This window comes from Dipodomys ordii, unplaced genomic scaffold, assembly GCF_000151885.1.
Source record: "Dipodomys ordii isolate 6190 unplaced genomic scaffold, Dord_2.0 Scaffold53, whole genome shotgun sequence".
Lineage (NCBI taxonomy): Eukaryota > Metazoa > Chordata > Mammalia > Rodentia > Heteromyidae > Dipodomys > Dipodomys ordii.
The window spans coordinates 6,369,614-6,383,907 of NW_012267269.1; the positions used below are offsets into that span (position 1 = coordinate 6,369,614).

At 37.3% G+C, this 14,294-nt stretch overlaps 1 protein-coding gene across 2 annotated transcripts in view; it reads left to right on the top strand.

The window, feature by feature from the left end:
* Positions 1-14,294, top strand: part of Focad (focadhesin) — a 274,302-nt gene that overhangs the window by 25,119 nt on the left and 234,889 nt on the right. For both annotated transcript variants that reach the window (XM_013020828.1, XM_013020829.1), the window contains exon 2: positions 12,481-12,576. In XM_013020828.1, coding sequence (XP_012876282.1) covers positions 12,520-12,576 — 57 coding nt within the window. In that variant the 5' untranslated portion in view covers positions 12,481-12,519. The remainder of the gene's footprint in view (positions 1-12,480; positions 12,577-14,294) is intronic.

The window sequence follows — 14,294 nt, forward strand, 5'->3', positions numbered from 1 at the left end:
AGGAGTCTCACGGTCTCTCCTGCCCGGGCTGGTTTTGAACCGCGATCCTCAGATCTCAGCCTCCTGAGTAGCTAGGATTACAGGCGTGAGCCACCGGGGCCTGGCACATGAGCCATCGGCCACCGGCCGGCGTCTCCTTCCCTTCTTTCCTGTATCCCTCCTACTTCCCTCCTCTTTCCTTCCCTCCCCTTCATTCCTTTCCTCTCCCATCTCCCTCTCCCTCCATCCCTTCCTTCTTTCCTCCCTTTTTCCTTTCTTTCCTCCACCTCCTCCTCCTTCCCTCCCTCCCTCCGTCCCATCTCCCTCCTTTCTCTCTCTGTCCTTTTTTGACAGGCCTTGCTTTGTTGTCTAAATCCCCCAGTAGCTGGGGTTACACCTGACTTGCTTTGACTTTTGTGATATTTTCTTTTTTTCCACCCTGAAAAAAAATGTTTGAAATGGAAATGATGTCAGATTCATTGTACTAGCAAGGAAGTACTAGTTGCTGAAACAAAGAGATACCAAAATGCTGTGTTTTCAAGTAAGTTAGAAGATAATTTTTTTTAATATAATAGTTGGAGTTTCCACTGTACAGCTCTATACTAAGCTGTGATTTAGGGACTCGGGTTCCTTCCATCTTGTTTGATTGACAAACAAGTGTTCTGGGGGCATTGTCTTCATGTGCATAATTCAATCTAGATTATTGTTGCAGAATTCAGTGTGGTTGAGAGGAGGAAGCAGGCTGTAGTCTAGAATGGTGCATCACTTCAAACTTAACTAGAAAGAATTCAATCACAAGATCATATATAACAAAATCATACTTGTGGTATGGAAATGTAATTCAACTAGTTAGTAGTTTCATTAATTCAGAGGGAAAAGGGAATAGACACTGGTAGGTGCCTAGTGGTCTCTTCATTATGTATTTTTGGCCTCTCTTTTTCTGTGTGTGTTGGTCTTTGGGCTTGAACTCAGGGCCTGGGTGCTGTCCCTAAGCTCCTTTGCTCAAGGCTGAAACTCAAGCACTTGAGCCATAGCTCCATTTCTGGCTTTTTTTTTTTTTTTTTTTTTTGTGGAGGGTGGTAGTTAATTGGAGATAAAAGTCTCACAGACTTTCCTGCTTGGGCTGGCTTCAAACTGCGATCCTCAGATCTCAGCCTCCTGAGTAGCTAGGATTACAGGTGTGAGCCATGGGCGCCCAGTGGAAGGGGTGCCTTGTTTTGTTTTTTTTTTTAGTCATGAATTGGAAATAAATCTCACAAACTTTCCTACACCGACTAGCGTGGAACTATGAGTTGCTAATACTACAGGTGTGAACCATTGATCCCCAGCTTTTGAGTCATCTTTTGAGAGGGAAAAATAAAGGTAAAATACCTATAACGTGCATTCTATGATAATTTACCACATTTTAGTTAATTGAAAGGCATGTGAACTAGAAGTGAGAATACATGTCTGTTGCAGTTATTTAGGAGAATCACTTTAGCCTGGGAGCTGGTTACCAGCCTGGGAAACCTTATCACACAACACAACAAAACAACAAAGAGCTAACCAATAAACAGTAATGGAACCAGAAGAAAAACCCCAAATGGTGCTTGAATTGTGAAGATGTAGATTTTGAAATGAGAGACTTGCTAATCAGTTTTCCATGACAAAATAACTGAGTAAAACAACTTAAAGGAGGAAAGGTTTACTTCAGCTCCTGGTTTCAGAAACTTCATTCCATGATCACTTGGTTCTGTTCTTTCTGGGCTAGGATTAGACATACGGTGGAACAAAGCTGTTTACTTCATGGTAGTTTGGGGTGGGGGAGGAGGAGGGGAGAGAGGAAGAGGTAGAGAAAAAGAGAGAGACAGGATGGGAGGAAGGGAGACCTGGAGGGAGAGGAGAAAAGAGGGGTGAGAGGGAAGCAGAAAAGAGAGAGAGAGAGAGAGAGAGAGAGAGAATATGAGTGTGTGTTGGCTTCTTGACGAGGGCCCATTCCATTCAAATAGGTCCTACCTAAAGTTTCCATTACCTCCCAATTGCCTATTAAATTATGAGCTCATAATTGAACAGCAGTGTTAATCCATTGATGATGTTGGCACCTCAAAATTCCCTATTTCTGAACTCAGCCTCTAATACCTGAGCTTTGGAGAACATTTCAGATCCAAACTATAGGGCATCTTGCTTAACTGAATATACTGTAACAATTATTCTATATTACCATAAAAAATTTTAAGTTGGGAGAGATAGGGGAAATGACGGATGGATGACATTGATCAAAATATACTCTCTTCATGAATTTACATGTTGAACTGAAACCCCTTTGTACTACTACTTAAAGATAATAAAATATAAATGTTTTGTACAGACTTTTTTTCTTTTTTTTTTGTGCCAGTCCTGGGGCTTGCATTTAGGGTCTAGGCTCTGTCCCTGAGCTTCTTTGGCTTAAGGCTAGCATTCTACCACTTGGGACACAATACCACTTCTGGCCTTTTCTGAGTAGTTTCTTGGAGATCAGAGTCTCACAGACTTTCCTGCCCCTTCTGTCTTCAAACGGCCATCTTCAGACCTCAGCCTCCTGAGTAGCTAGGATTTCAGGCATGAACCACCAGCACCAAAAAGATTTTGTATCTATGATCTCATATATTTAGCATATAAATATATACACATGACACTTTATTTAATAATTAATGGAGAAAATGTTGTAGAAAAATCTGGCATTATTCAATTGATGGCTTTTTCTCCTGGACAATCAGGTCTTAGAATTTCCATTTCCTGTCTTTGATCTTACTTTACTCTCATTTTAAAACCTGTAAGTAGCATGTGATATTAACTATGAAGAAACTAAATTGTAAGGGCAGGAATTTGATTGCAATTTGATGTACTTTTAGTAACATAACCAATGAGGTCATTACAGCCCATAGTGTCCTAAATTTGTTCAGTATTTGAATTATAGATCATAAGATTCCTGGGATATGATGCAGCGATGTGGAACATTCATTGATCATGCTTCCTGTTACTGATGGTCTAGTGGAGAGAAAGCTGGCTGAAAGAAACTTCCCTTCTTACCTTGATCTCTAGCTTACCTAGATCTCTAGCATGACAAGTTTTCTTTTTGGCAACTTGTTTAATCTTTCCTGTTTAATTTTTTCTCTTCCCTGTCCCTATCTCTGTCTCATTCTCTTCTTCCCTCCCTCCATCTCTCATTCCCTCCTTCCTTTCCTTCCTTCCCTTCTTCCCTCCTTCCATTCCTTTCTTTTCTCCTCTCCCCTCTTTCCTCCCACCAATTCTTCTCTCTCTCCCTTTCTTTTCACTTCTTCCTCCCCTGCTTCCCCCCCCCCCATCCCGTTCTCTCTCCTCCCTTCCCCTTCCTTCTTCCTCCCTCTTTCCTCCTCCCCTCTGGGTCTCCCCTTCCATTTCTTTCATCCTTGCCTACTTCCTTCTCCCTTCTTTCTCTCCTTCCCTTCTTTTTTTTTTTTTTTGGTCAGTCGTGGGGCTTGAACTCTGGGCCTGGGCGCTGTCCCTCAGCTCTTCAACTCAAGGCCAGCGCTCTACCACTTGAGCTACAGCGCCACTTCCGGTTTTCTGGTGGTTTATTGGAGATAGGAGTCTCATGGTCTTTCCTGCTTGGGCTGGCTTCAAACTGCGATCCTCAGATCTCAGCCTCCTGAGTAGCTAGGATTACAGGTGTGAGCCACTGGCACCTGACTTTCTGGCTCCCCGTTCCCCCTTTTTTTTGGTTGGTAGTGGGGCTTGAATTTTGAGCCTGGGCGTGGTCCATCAGCTCTTCAGCTCATGGGGAGCACTCTACCACTTGAACCACAGTGCCACTTATGGTTTTCTAGTGGCTCATTGGAGATAAGAGTCTTATGGACTTTCCTTGCCTGGGCTGGCTTTGAACCATGATCCTCAGATCTCAGCCTCCTGAGCAGCTAGGACTACAGGCATGAGCCACCAGTGCCCGGCCCTCCTTTCTTTTTGGGAGGCAGGATCAATGAATTGGGAGAGGCTGGGATATACTCAGATCCATTGTCTTAATAACGTTATAATATTAGCTCAAATTTATTTTAGTTTATTTTTTAGTGCTAGCAATTGAATCTAGGTTTATATACATAATAGGCAAGTTCTTGTGCCTACCATGAGCTACAACTCAGCCCAGCTCAAATTTTGTTGGTATACTCCCTCACTTTATAAATTATTCAAACAAAAAATAATCAAAAGAATTATCAAAATATTTTCCTTTTGTCTATGTTTTTGTTTTCTGTGACTTCAGTTACTCTTAGTCAACTATAAAATATTCAATGGAAAATTACAGAAACAGTTTATCAGTTTTAAATTGTACTGTATTTTGAGTAGCATGATGAAATATTAGTCATTCTGGTCTATCCTACCTAGGACATGAATCATTCTTTAGTCGAGTGTTTCTGCACTGTATATTCTACCTGCTCCATAATCACATAATATCTGTCTCCAGGTTGCCTATCACTGTGCTTGTGCATTGGGTGCTATCTGTAGCTTTAGGCATCCACTGGTGTCTTAGAATGTGTTTTTTAAGGATAAATTGGAACTATTTTATACACCCTTAGGGTGATGAGTCCATAGCTTAATTTCTGGGAAGGGGAAAAACCTAGGTAATGTTATAACCAGTAATTACAATAGTTTACAATGAAAGACTTCATGCGTTTAAAACAGGGTCCAATTAATGTGAATGATATATATATATATATATATATATTTAATCTAGAGACTTTTTTTTAATGTGCACTATCTTTTAGAATATATTCTAGCTGGGCACTAGTGGCTCACATCTGTGTATTAGCTACACAGTAGGCTGAGATCTGAGCCAGCCCAGGCAGGAAAAGTCTGTGAGACTCTTTTTTTTTGTTTTTTCTTTTTTTTTAATTTATTTTATTTTATTTGTGAACATACTGTACAGAGGGGTTACAATTACATGGGCAGGATAACGCGTACATTTCTTACCAAGCATTGCAGCCTCCTCCTTTGTTTATCCTTCACATCCCTTCCCAGCCTCCCCCCTCCCCCCAGTCCCAATCCTCCCCCCCTCCTCCCCAGCACCAACATTGTAAAGCTCGTTTTCGACATGACAACTTGTACTTCTCATTGGTGCAACAGGTCCACCTGTATCCTTAAACAACTTGTTTTTCCCCATCTCCTCCACAAGTTATACTGACATCAAATATAGTGAAAGCAGGGGTTATACTGTGGGGGATGGACATACAAAGCAACAAAGAAATACTCTTATAAATGTGTTAGAAACACATGCATGAAAGAAAAAAACATTAAAATACTTATCTAAGGGTTCATTTTCCTAACATCACATTATCTGACCTTTTCCGCTTGACTCCTACATATACTAGATTTTGCAAATAAGGGAAACCATGGGGCCTATGTTTCTTTGGGCCTGGCTTACTTCGCAGTTAATCACAAAAAGCTGGGAGTAGATCTGTGCCACAAGTGGTAGAATGCTCTTCTTGAACAAAAGAGCTCAGGGGCAATGCCTGGGCCCTGAATTCAAGCCCTCATACTAGCAAGAAAAAAAATTAAAAAATATTCTAGATAGTCTTAACTTCTACCTAGACTGCTGCTATTACCTTCCTATATGGTAATTTGGTAGTCAAGAGTGCTCAAATTCAAGTGTCTTTCTTTTTTTAAACCTTCAAACCCATTTGACCCTATATCCCTGAACTATGGTCAGTTATTCCTTTGTGCCTGGTTTCCACAGTACTTGTGAGTATAATTAGATAGATGTTTTTTCTCGTTTGTCAGATAATGCTCTTAATCTGGAGTTTGACATTAAATGCTTTTATGTATTTAATGTGATTTTGGTACTTTTATATGACATGTGGTGTATATTTTCATATCCAATGAAAAATGAGGAAGAGTTGAAAGCTCAAAATGCTTTATCTATATGCAAGTTTTAAAAATACATTGTTTCTTGAGTGCAGTTGATGGATTTATTTTCTTAGAAGTATTCTTCTGTTACTGAAACACCTTGGTAGATAATATGATAATTGCTTATAATAACTGATTCATGGGGAGTTTAAAGACCTCATTAAAAATTCTCTTTTTTGATTTAGGTATAGGTGGACAAAAAAAAGGCATAATGTTGGGTTGGAAATAAATCTTTTAAAATGAAACACCCTTTTGTAATATGTGATTTATTAAGACTGATTTCCTTTTAATAAGAATACCATGATAAACAATATATAATTTGCTTCCCTTTAATGTATAAAATGTCCAATGGAAGTTGAGATTAAAAATAAAGTAGGACATATTTCACATTAAATGATAAAGCAAGCCTGTGTATTTTTTTTATTCCCTCAAAGAATGTGGTGTTTTTATACCTTGAAAGGCCAAATAGTTGTGATTAACCTTGAAGTAAAAGTCTCCAGCAGAAGAAAGTCACATGCAATTTCTAGCCTAAGAATAGCAAATTGAGAATGATAGCAAGTCATATTGTAGCTTTGGTAGTGGTTTTAAGAATCCTTTAATAGTCATTTGTTATGAAAGATAAAGTTACTATAGATTTAAAAAATGTATTAATTCTCTATAAAGTATCACACTGAAATTAGGGCTGTCTTTTGTAAGATGAGGTATTTGACATTTATACTTAGGTTATTTTGATGAAAGCAGCACTCTGATCATAGTAGCCCATTTTGTGAAGTCACCTTTTTAATATCATCTTTTTAATGTCTCAGCTCTGCTAAAATTAGCTGTTAGTGTAACTCATTAGCTATTAGCTCATCTGATCCTCAAAGCCATGTACGAATTCCAGCATCTTGGGCCTGAATCAGGAAGGACCACTCACATTTTCTTCTATCACTGTTGACATTTGAGTGAATCTATTCTATGGCACATAGGCAGTTGCCTTTCTGGATACTCTAAAGCCTATCTTCTCTTGGTTAGATTAGATCATCAGAAAGTATTGCACTTGGACCTCATCGGCTGTAACTCTTGCTGAATTACATATTACATTATACCTATGGCTTTATCTAGGGTTTGCTTAAAAACTAAGTAATACAAAACTTCGTTTTGCTTAGGTCATTGAGAATATTGTGTGTGATATCATTCTGTATTTCGATGTTAAAGCACGGGTTCTCTCTCAGTTTAAGGGCATGAAACCTTTGTTTTTATTGATAAAGGGTATTTTTCTATTTTTAAATAACAAAAGAGGCATATAATTTACTTTATGTATTTACCCTGGCTTCTCAGAAGCATTGGGCTAGAACTTGGATGTTAACTGTAGCTATTATGTCAAGAAATGTTATAAATTCATTTAAAATTTGTTATTATGGGGCTGGGAATGTAGTTTAGTAATAGAGTGCTTGTCTAGCATGCATGAAGCCCTGTCAAGAAATGTTATAAATTCATTTAAAATTTGTTATTATGGGGCTGGGAATGTAGTTTAGTAATAGAGTGCTTGTCTAGCATGCATGAAGCCCTGGGTTCAATTCCTCTGTACCACATGAAAAGACCAGAAGTGGTGCTGTGGCTGAAGTGGTAGAGTGCTAGCCTTGAACAAAAGAAAGAACAGTACCCAAGCCCTGAGTCAAGCCCCAGGATTGGCAAAAAAAAAAAAAAAAAGTTATTATGTGTACCAAAGTTAGCAAACTATGGCCCATCTGACACTTGTTTTTATAAATAGAATTTTATTGAAACACAACTATAATCCATATATATTGCCTATTGCTGCTTTTGGGCTACAATAGCATATTTAAATAGTTGCTGTCTGGTTCTTTACAGAAAAAGATTTCTAATGTTTATGTTAATATTCCCATGCTAATATGAGTCAGACCAAAGGCACTAGTAGCAAAGCAAGGTGATGTAGCTAGTTGAGAAAAGCTTAATAAATGTTGTATGTAAGGAATTTGGTATTTAAATAGTGGGAACATAGAAATAAGGACAGCCTATGTGGGAGAGAAATTTACAAATAAACTCTCTAGGAAAGAGCAGATTTTCAGTATGCAAGACCATTTTGTAAACTGTTTTAGCTAGGTTGGAATTATAGCAGCAAAATGAAGTTGAATGAGCTTGGAAGCTGGGCATCACAATTTACATTTAATCTGACAGGCAATTGAAAACCCACTATGAATTCGTCACAAGGAAATGATGTGCTGGTGGAAATAGCAATTCAGGACCATTAATCAGAAAACCCTGTATGAACTCAAGCATGGAGAGCCCCAGGACTAAGCAGTTACTGGAGTAATTCTGGCATGAAGAATGAAGATGATGAGGCTAGCTAGAGAAAAGAGGGAAAAGATGCAGCAGACTTTGTAGCTGACTGGGCTTAGAGAATGATGTGAAGGAAATTATTGCAAGAGAACAGAGAAAAGATGGATTGAATTGTGAACAGTTTTATCAGAGGAAATAATGTGTTTGTTTTTGACCATGTCTGGTGGTTTAGAACTTCATAAGAGAAAGTGTGGAAGTGTTTGGAGATCTGGACTAAATGAAACTGATAGTAGAAGGAAAGTTTATGGAGGGAAGAAGAGCACAAGGCTGAGAGCCTGCCAGTACCTCATGGAAGTAAAACTCAGAAAGCAGAATGGACAGAGGAGTAGGAGATGTCTATAAAACAATTTTTCCAGATGTGTATCCTGGGAAGGACTGATTGTATAGATGGTTCTCAAGCATTTCCATGATTGCATGACCAGATAAATTTGGTAAACTGTGAGTTAAACAATGTTAAATATACATTTTGCTTTAGGTCCTTTTCAAGTTCTTTAATGATTTATACCATTATTAATATCTCCAACTAAGCCTCTCCAATTTTAGATTAATCTCCTCAACTTTCTACCTGATACTCTCTCTTGAATATCTATTAGCATCTCAAACTTAACTATCCAAAGTAATATGTCTAGTCTTCTCCCACAAATCTTTTTCCATTTCAGTTGATGGCAGCTTCTTTCATCATTTAAATATGCCATGTTAGAAGTAATATAGAGTTTAAGCCGGGCGCTGGTGGCTCACGCCTGTAATCCTAGCTACTCAGGAGGCTGAGATCTGAGGATTGCGGTTCAAAGCCAGCCCGGGCAGGCAAGACCATGAGACTCCTATCTCCAATAAACCACCAGAAAACTGGAAGTGGCACTGTAGCTCGAGTGGTAGAGTGCTCGCCTTGAGCTGAAGAGCTGAGGGACAGCGCCCAGGCCCAGAGTTCAAGCCCCATGACCAACCAAAAAAAAAAAAAAGAAGTAATATAGAGCTTATTTTGTTTACTATGTAAAATACCTAAAGAAATTGAGATTAGAAATAAAAGTTGCACTGGTTAAAATCTTGGAGTTATCCTTAACATCTCTGTTCTGTCATTGAATGTATGTAGGTTCTCCCTTTCAAATATATCTAGAACCAAATGGCTTTTCTTCTGGGTTGTTGCTTTGTTTTGAGAACATCTTGCTATGTAGCCTAAGCTGGCCTTGAATTTGTGATCCTTCTATCTCAGCTCCCTGTGTGCTAGGATTACAGGTGTGTGCTACCATGCCTAGCTTTCTGATCACTCCTTGTCTCAATGGAGTAAATATCTGCAGCAAATTCTCATTTCATTCAGGATAAGTCTATCAGTTCCTGTGGTTTACAAAGCTTTTTATGATCTAGCTTCTCAGTGACTCTTGACTTGATTTACCATACACTTTCATCTTCATTGTACCTTGTACTCATCTCTTCATTCTCCTTACAAAAGATGTTGAATAATTTCTTAGCTTAATTAAGGCTTTTGCTTACCTGTTTTCTGTTTTTGTGATACTCTTCTCCTAGATATGTTAGATGAGTCAGGCTAATTTTTTTTCCTTTAAATATGTTTATATTCTGACCAACCCTGTCCACCTTATTTAAGACAGAAAATACATCTTTATAATAGCAATTTTTAAAAAATTTTAATGGGATAATTTAAAAGTATGTATGGTCCCTCTATATAATACTTTAATAATAACACTAAAATTATATATTTAAAAAGTAAAAAAAGACAAAGTATATCTTTCCCTACTTTTCATTCTTTGTATTCTGCTTCATTTAAAACATTTTTCCTCAGCGGGCTGGGAAGGTGGCTCAGTGGTAGAGCGCTTGCCTTGCATGCTCAAGGCCCTGAGTTCGATTCCTCAGCACCACATAAGCAAAAAAAAAAAAGCCGGAAGTGGCGCTGTGGCTCAAGTGGTAGAGCACTAGCCTTGAGCTGAAGAGCTGAGGGACAGTGCCCAGGCCCAGAGTTCAGGCCCCACAACCGGACCAAAAAAAAAAACCAAAAACATTTTTCCTCAGCATTTACCGCCTTCTAATATGTAACATTGATGTATTTAAAAATTATTTTTGTCTCTTTTTACTAATATCAAGTCTTGAGTGCAAAGATGATTTACTATATAGCTCTAGTACCTAGAACAGGGCCTAGGTATACCACAGGCACTTAAGAAGTAGTACTTCTTAAATATTGTCCCCACAGATTTTTTTTTTTTTGTCAGCTGTGAGACTTAAACTCAGGGCCTAGGTGCTGTCCCTGAGCATTGTCACTTAAGGCTAGTGCTCTACCACTTTGAGCCATATCGCCACTTCTGATTTTCTGGTGGTAAATTGGAGATAAGAATCTCATGGACATTATTGACCAGGCTGGTTTCGAACTGTGATCCTCAGATCTCAGCCTCCTGAGTAGCTAGGATTACGGGTATGAGCCATTGGTGCATGGCTCCCACAGAATTCTTTTCTTCCCTCATAGTGATCTGTCTTTCCTGGGATTTGTAATGATACACTGTAAGAAATTACATTACAGAATATGGTGGAAATCAAATAAGAAATTTCAAGAAAGTTATGTGTGACAAAATTGGAATGTTGAAGAAATTCTGGCTTTTTAAGCTAATGGGTAGATTTACATAGGGGAATAGTTTGTAATCTTAAATTGTTTTTGGAGAAATTGCCCTAACATTAGGGATTTAACTTTAGAAAAAAGGGATTAAAAATAGAAAGATTCTGCAGGTCTAATACAACATACTTCCTTTTTGGACAGTAAAAAGGCATTTTTTTTGTCACCTTTTTAAAAATGATATAAACAAGTGTATCAGTCAGCTTGTGTCACTGAAATAAAATACTTGAGTCAAAAATTCAATTTATATCCTACAAAATTTAACAGAAGTGAGGGAAGGAGTAGGCTGGGAGAGATGGCTGAGATTACTGAAAGGGATGACATGGATCAAGGCATTATGTTCTTAAATGGCTTTGTTGAATGGCAACTCCCTTGTAAAACTACTTAAATAATAAAAATATTTGAAAAAAAGAAAAGAAATTTAAGTCACAGTTCTTGAGGTTGAGGGCCTCCATCTGGTCATGGCTTTCTTGCAGGCAGAACTGAGGAATTTAGGATTACATGGCAAAAGACAGGGAATGATGGCTCTGTGTGTTTCTGGTCTTTCTCCCAATACTTATAAAACCACTAGTGTTCATTCAGAGGGTTCCAATCTGTTGAACTTATCCTAGATACTTTTCAAAGGCCCTATCTCTAAAAACCTTACTTTGAGCTTCTACTCTTTGGACAGCTCACAATGGGGATTAAATTGCAACACACAGACCCTTGGAGACATATTCAAACCACATCAAACTATAGTGCTTTACCTAGTGGTGTATTGTATTGACATAAGTTCTATTTAAAAATTATATTGTAATACATAGGCAATCTAAAACAACTATTTTTTTAGAATAATGCAACTTGATAGGTTCAGTGCTTCATGATGGAAATTGAGTTCCTTAGGAAATCCATATTATTCATCTTTTGCATATTATTTTTAGAGTATAGTAAGAATGAAAACTGTGGTGTAGGGGTTGGAGGGGTGGTTCAGTTGGTAGAGTGCTAGCCAATGAGTGAAAGTGGAAGGTACTATTGAATCCTGGTCTCAGACCTAAAACAAAAAAAGAGAAAGGGTGTGGTGTAAATACTAAAAAACTGGTGCTAATTGCTTGCAGACAAGCAGTTTGTTCTGATATGTGAGTTTCTAGGTCATGAGACAAGCATGTTTGTTTGGATGTGTGGGTTTCTAGGTCATTTATATGCTTCCTGGAAAAAGCTCACCTAGGTGTTATACTTATCATTGGATTAGTGTTTAAATGAAAGCTTGTGTCAAAATGGAGACATAGTTTAAACAGTTCTATGACAGTTTGACATTTTCTCCCATCTAAGTTTTGATCTAATCTAAAGGTTAATTTCTAGCTCAAATGTGTGGTTCAATTTATATTATTATTATTATTAGCAGCAGCAGTAGTAGTAGTAGTAGTATTTAGGTTCTATAGCATGTGAACTCGTTGGTTTCAGGTTTAACTCTTATGGGAAAAAATAAGAGCTCTTGGGCATTTATAGTTTCTGTATCAATTATATTTGAGTGCAGAAGTAGTTACTAATGGTGACTGTATGAAGGATTACACTGAAATGCCCAATAGCTTAATTGTATTGTCTTTGAAATGAATTACATGTTATTTGAAGACTCATTCAGATCAACTGGAATGCTAATAAGTATTCTTTTTGTTTAGGCTACAGAAGCTACAGATACACATGTAAGAGAAGCAAAAATGTCAGATGATATCAAGAAAAGGTTTGATTTTCCAAATTCTCTTATTCAGTCACAGGTAATTTTATTTTTTTATTTTTGCTTCTTAATAATGTTTTCTACATTCTGAACATAGAGACTTATTTTTAGTTAAGCTCAGCTTCTACTTGTATCATACTTTTTTTCCTTGAAATAATAAAATGTTAATTAAGTATAAGATTTCTGAATATATGTGTGTGTTTTATACCTATCATTAATTATTGGGAATAGAGGTAAATGCTTATATGCATCCACTGAGTAGGAGGGATTAATACCTTAAGGATATATTCTATCCTTCTACAACTATTGAGAATAATGGATTTTTATAATAATAACATTCAATAATTTAAATACCCATATTAATAAAGTCTGATCTACCTTTTAAGCTTTTAAGCTTATGGTAATTTGATATAGAGACCTTTTTAATAATTAAGACAAGAGTTAAGTAGAAGCATTCTGGTTAACAAGGTACCATAATAACATCTGTGAATAAAGCTGAGAAACCAGTAAAAATCTGCCTGAAGACTTTACCACTGACAACATGTTGGATAATTTCACCAGTTAGCTTTGGAGATGCCTGCTGTGACTTAGCTGGATGGTGGGGAACCCTTCCATGAGGAGAATAACACTCCTTATGCAAGATTCCCTTCCACCTGACTGGGTTGGTGAGTCATAGCTTGTTCTCTGCAGCACAAGTCTTTCCTATAAAGAAGATGATGAAGTCTTGGAGCATATTGCCATGATTTTTATTCTTCTGTGCTTGGAGAAAATAATCTTTTAGCAAAGATTAAAAGGAAATGCCTATATGTGTTACTATTAAGTGAAAAATATTTTTCTATTGTGTAATGTAAAATGTCTATTTAAATTAAAGGAGCAATGTAGGCTGATATATTCTTATGTTTTGTTTTTCAAATAAATTTGATATCTAATTTGTTAGTGGATGAACTGAAAATAAATGAGAGGAATTGAGCCTTGCTGAAGGTGGGGAGATATATAACATTAAGCTTATTTCCTTTTAGTTCTTCCTAAATATGAACTGTAGCTTGTTTTGATCCCTGTTGCATTTACTGTTGGCTTTCTTAGGATCCTGTAATTGTGCTCAGCCTTCTGTAAATCAAATACTTCTGATTGTTCTTTTGTATCCATTTCTTAAATTTAGTATCATGTTTCTTTGGTTCACACATATTTTTTTTTTCATTTTAACATCCTTGAAGTTGGATTACATCTATTAATTAATGGCAGCAGTTGAGATGCAGTTGGTATTGCCTGCATATTTGTGAGCTTGGCCATGAATTTCTAAATGAGTCTAAAAGAACTCATTAACTAAAAGAGCTCTTTTATTAATGTAAAATCAAGACTGTAAGTTATGAGAAGGATTGTATATCATAGGTTAATTGACAGCCTTTTTTCAGTAGTCACATAAAATGCTACATCGTGAAGTTGATTGCTTTCAATGGTATATTTTGTGCAATAGGAGCTCGAATTGTTCAGCAATCCTCAGTTTTTGTTATCATCTTTTTGCTAGGAAGTAAGAGACAATAAATTTAACTAAAGTTACTATTCCTGTGAAACCTTGTGCAAAACTGAGACCCAAAATATTGAGGCCTTTTATTAGTTCTAGTATCTAAAACTTACACACACACACACACACACACACACACACACACAGCACATACACAGAGTTATTTGAGCTTTCCTATAGATTTTGAAGACTATCAGCTGTTTCAGCTGTGTCATACTTGGCTTCAAGTGTAGGAT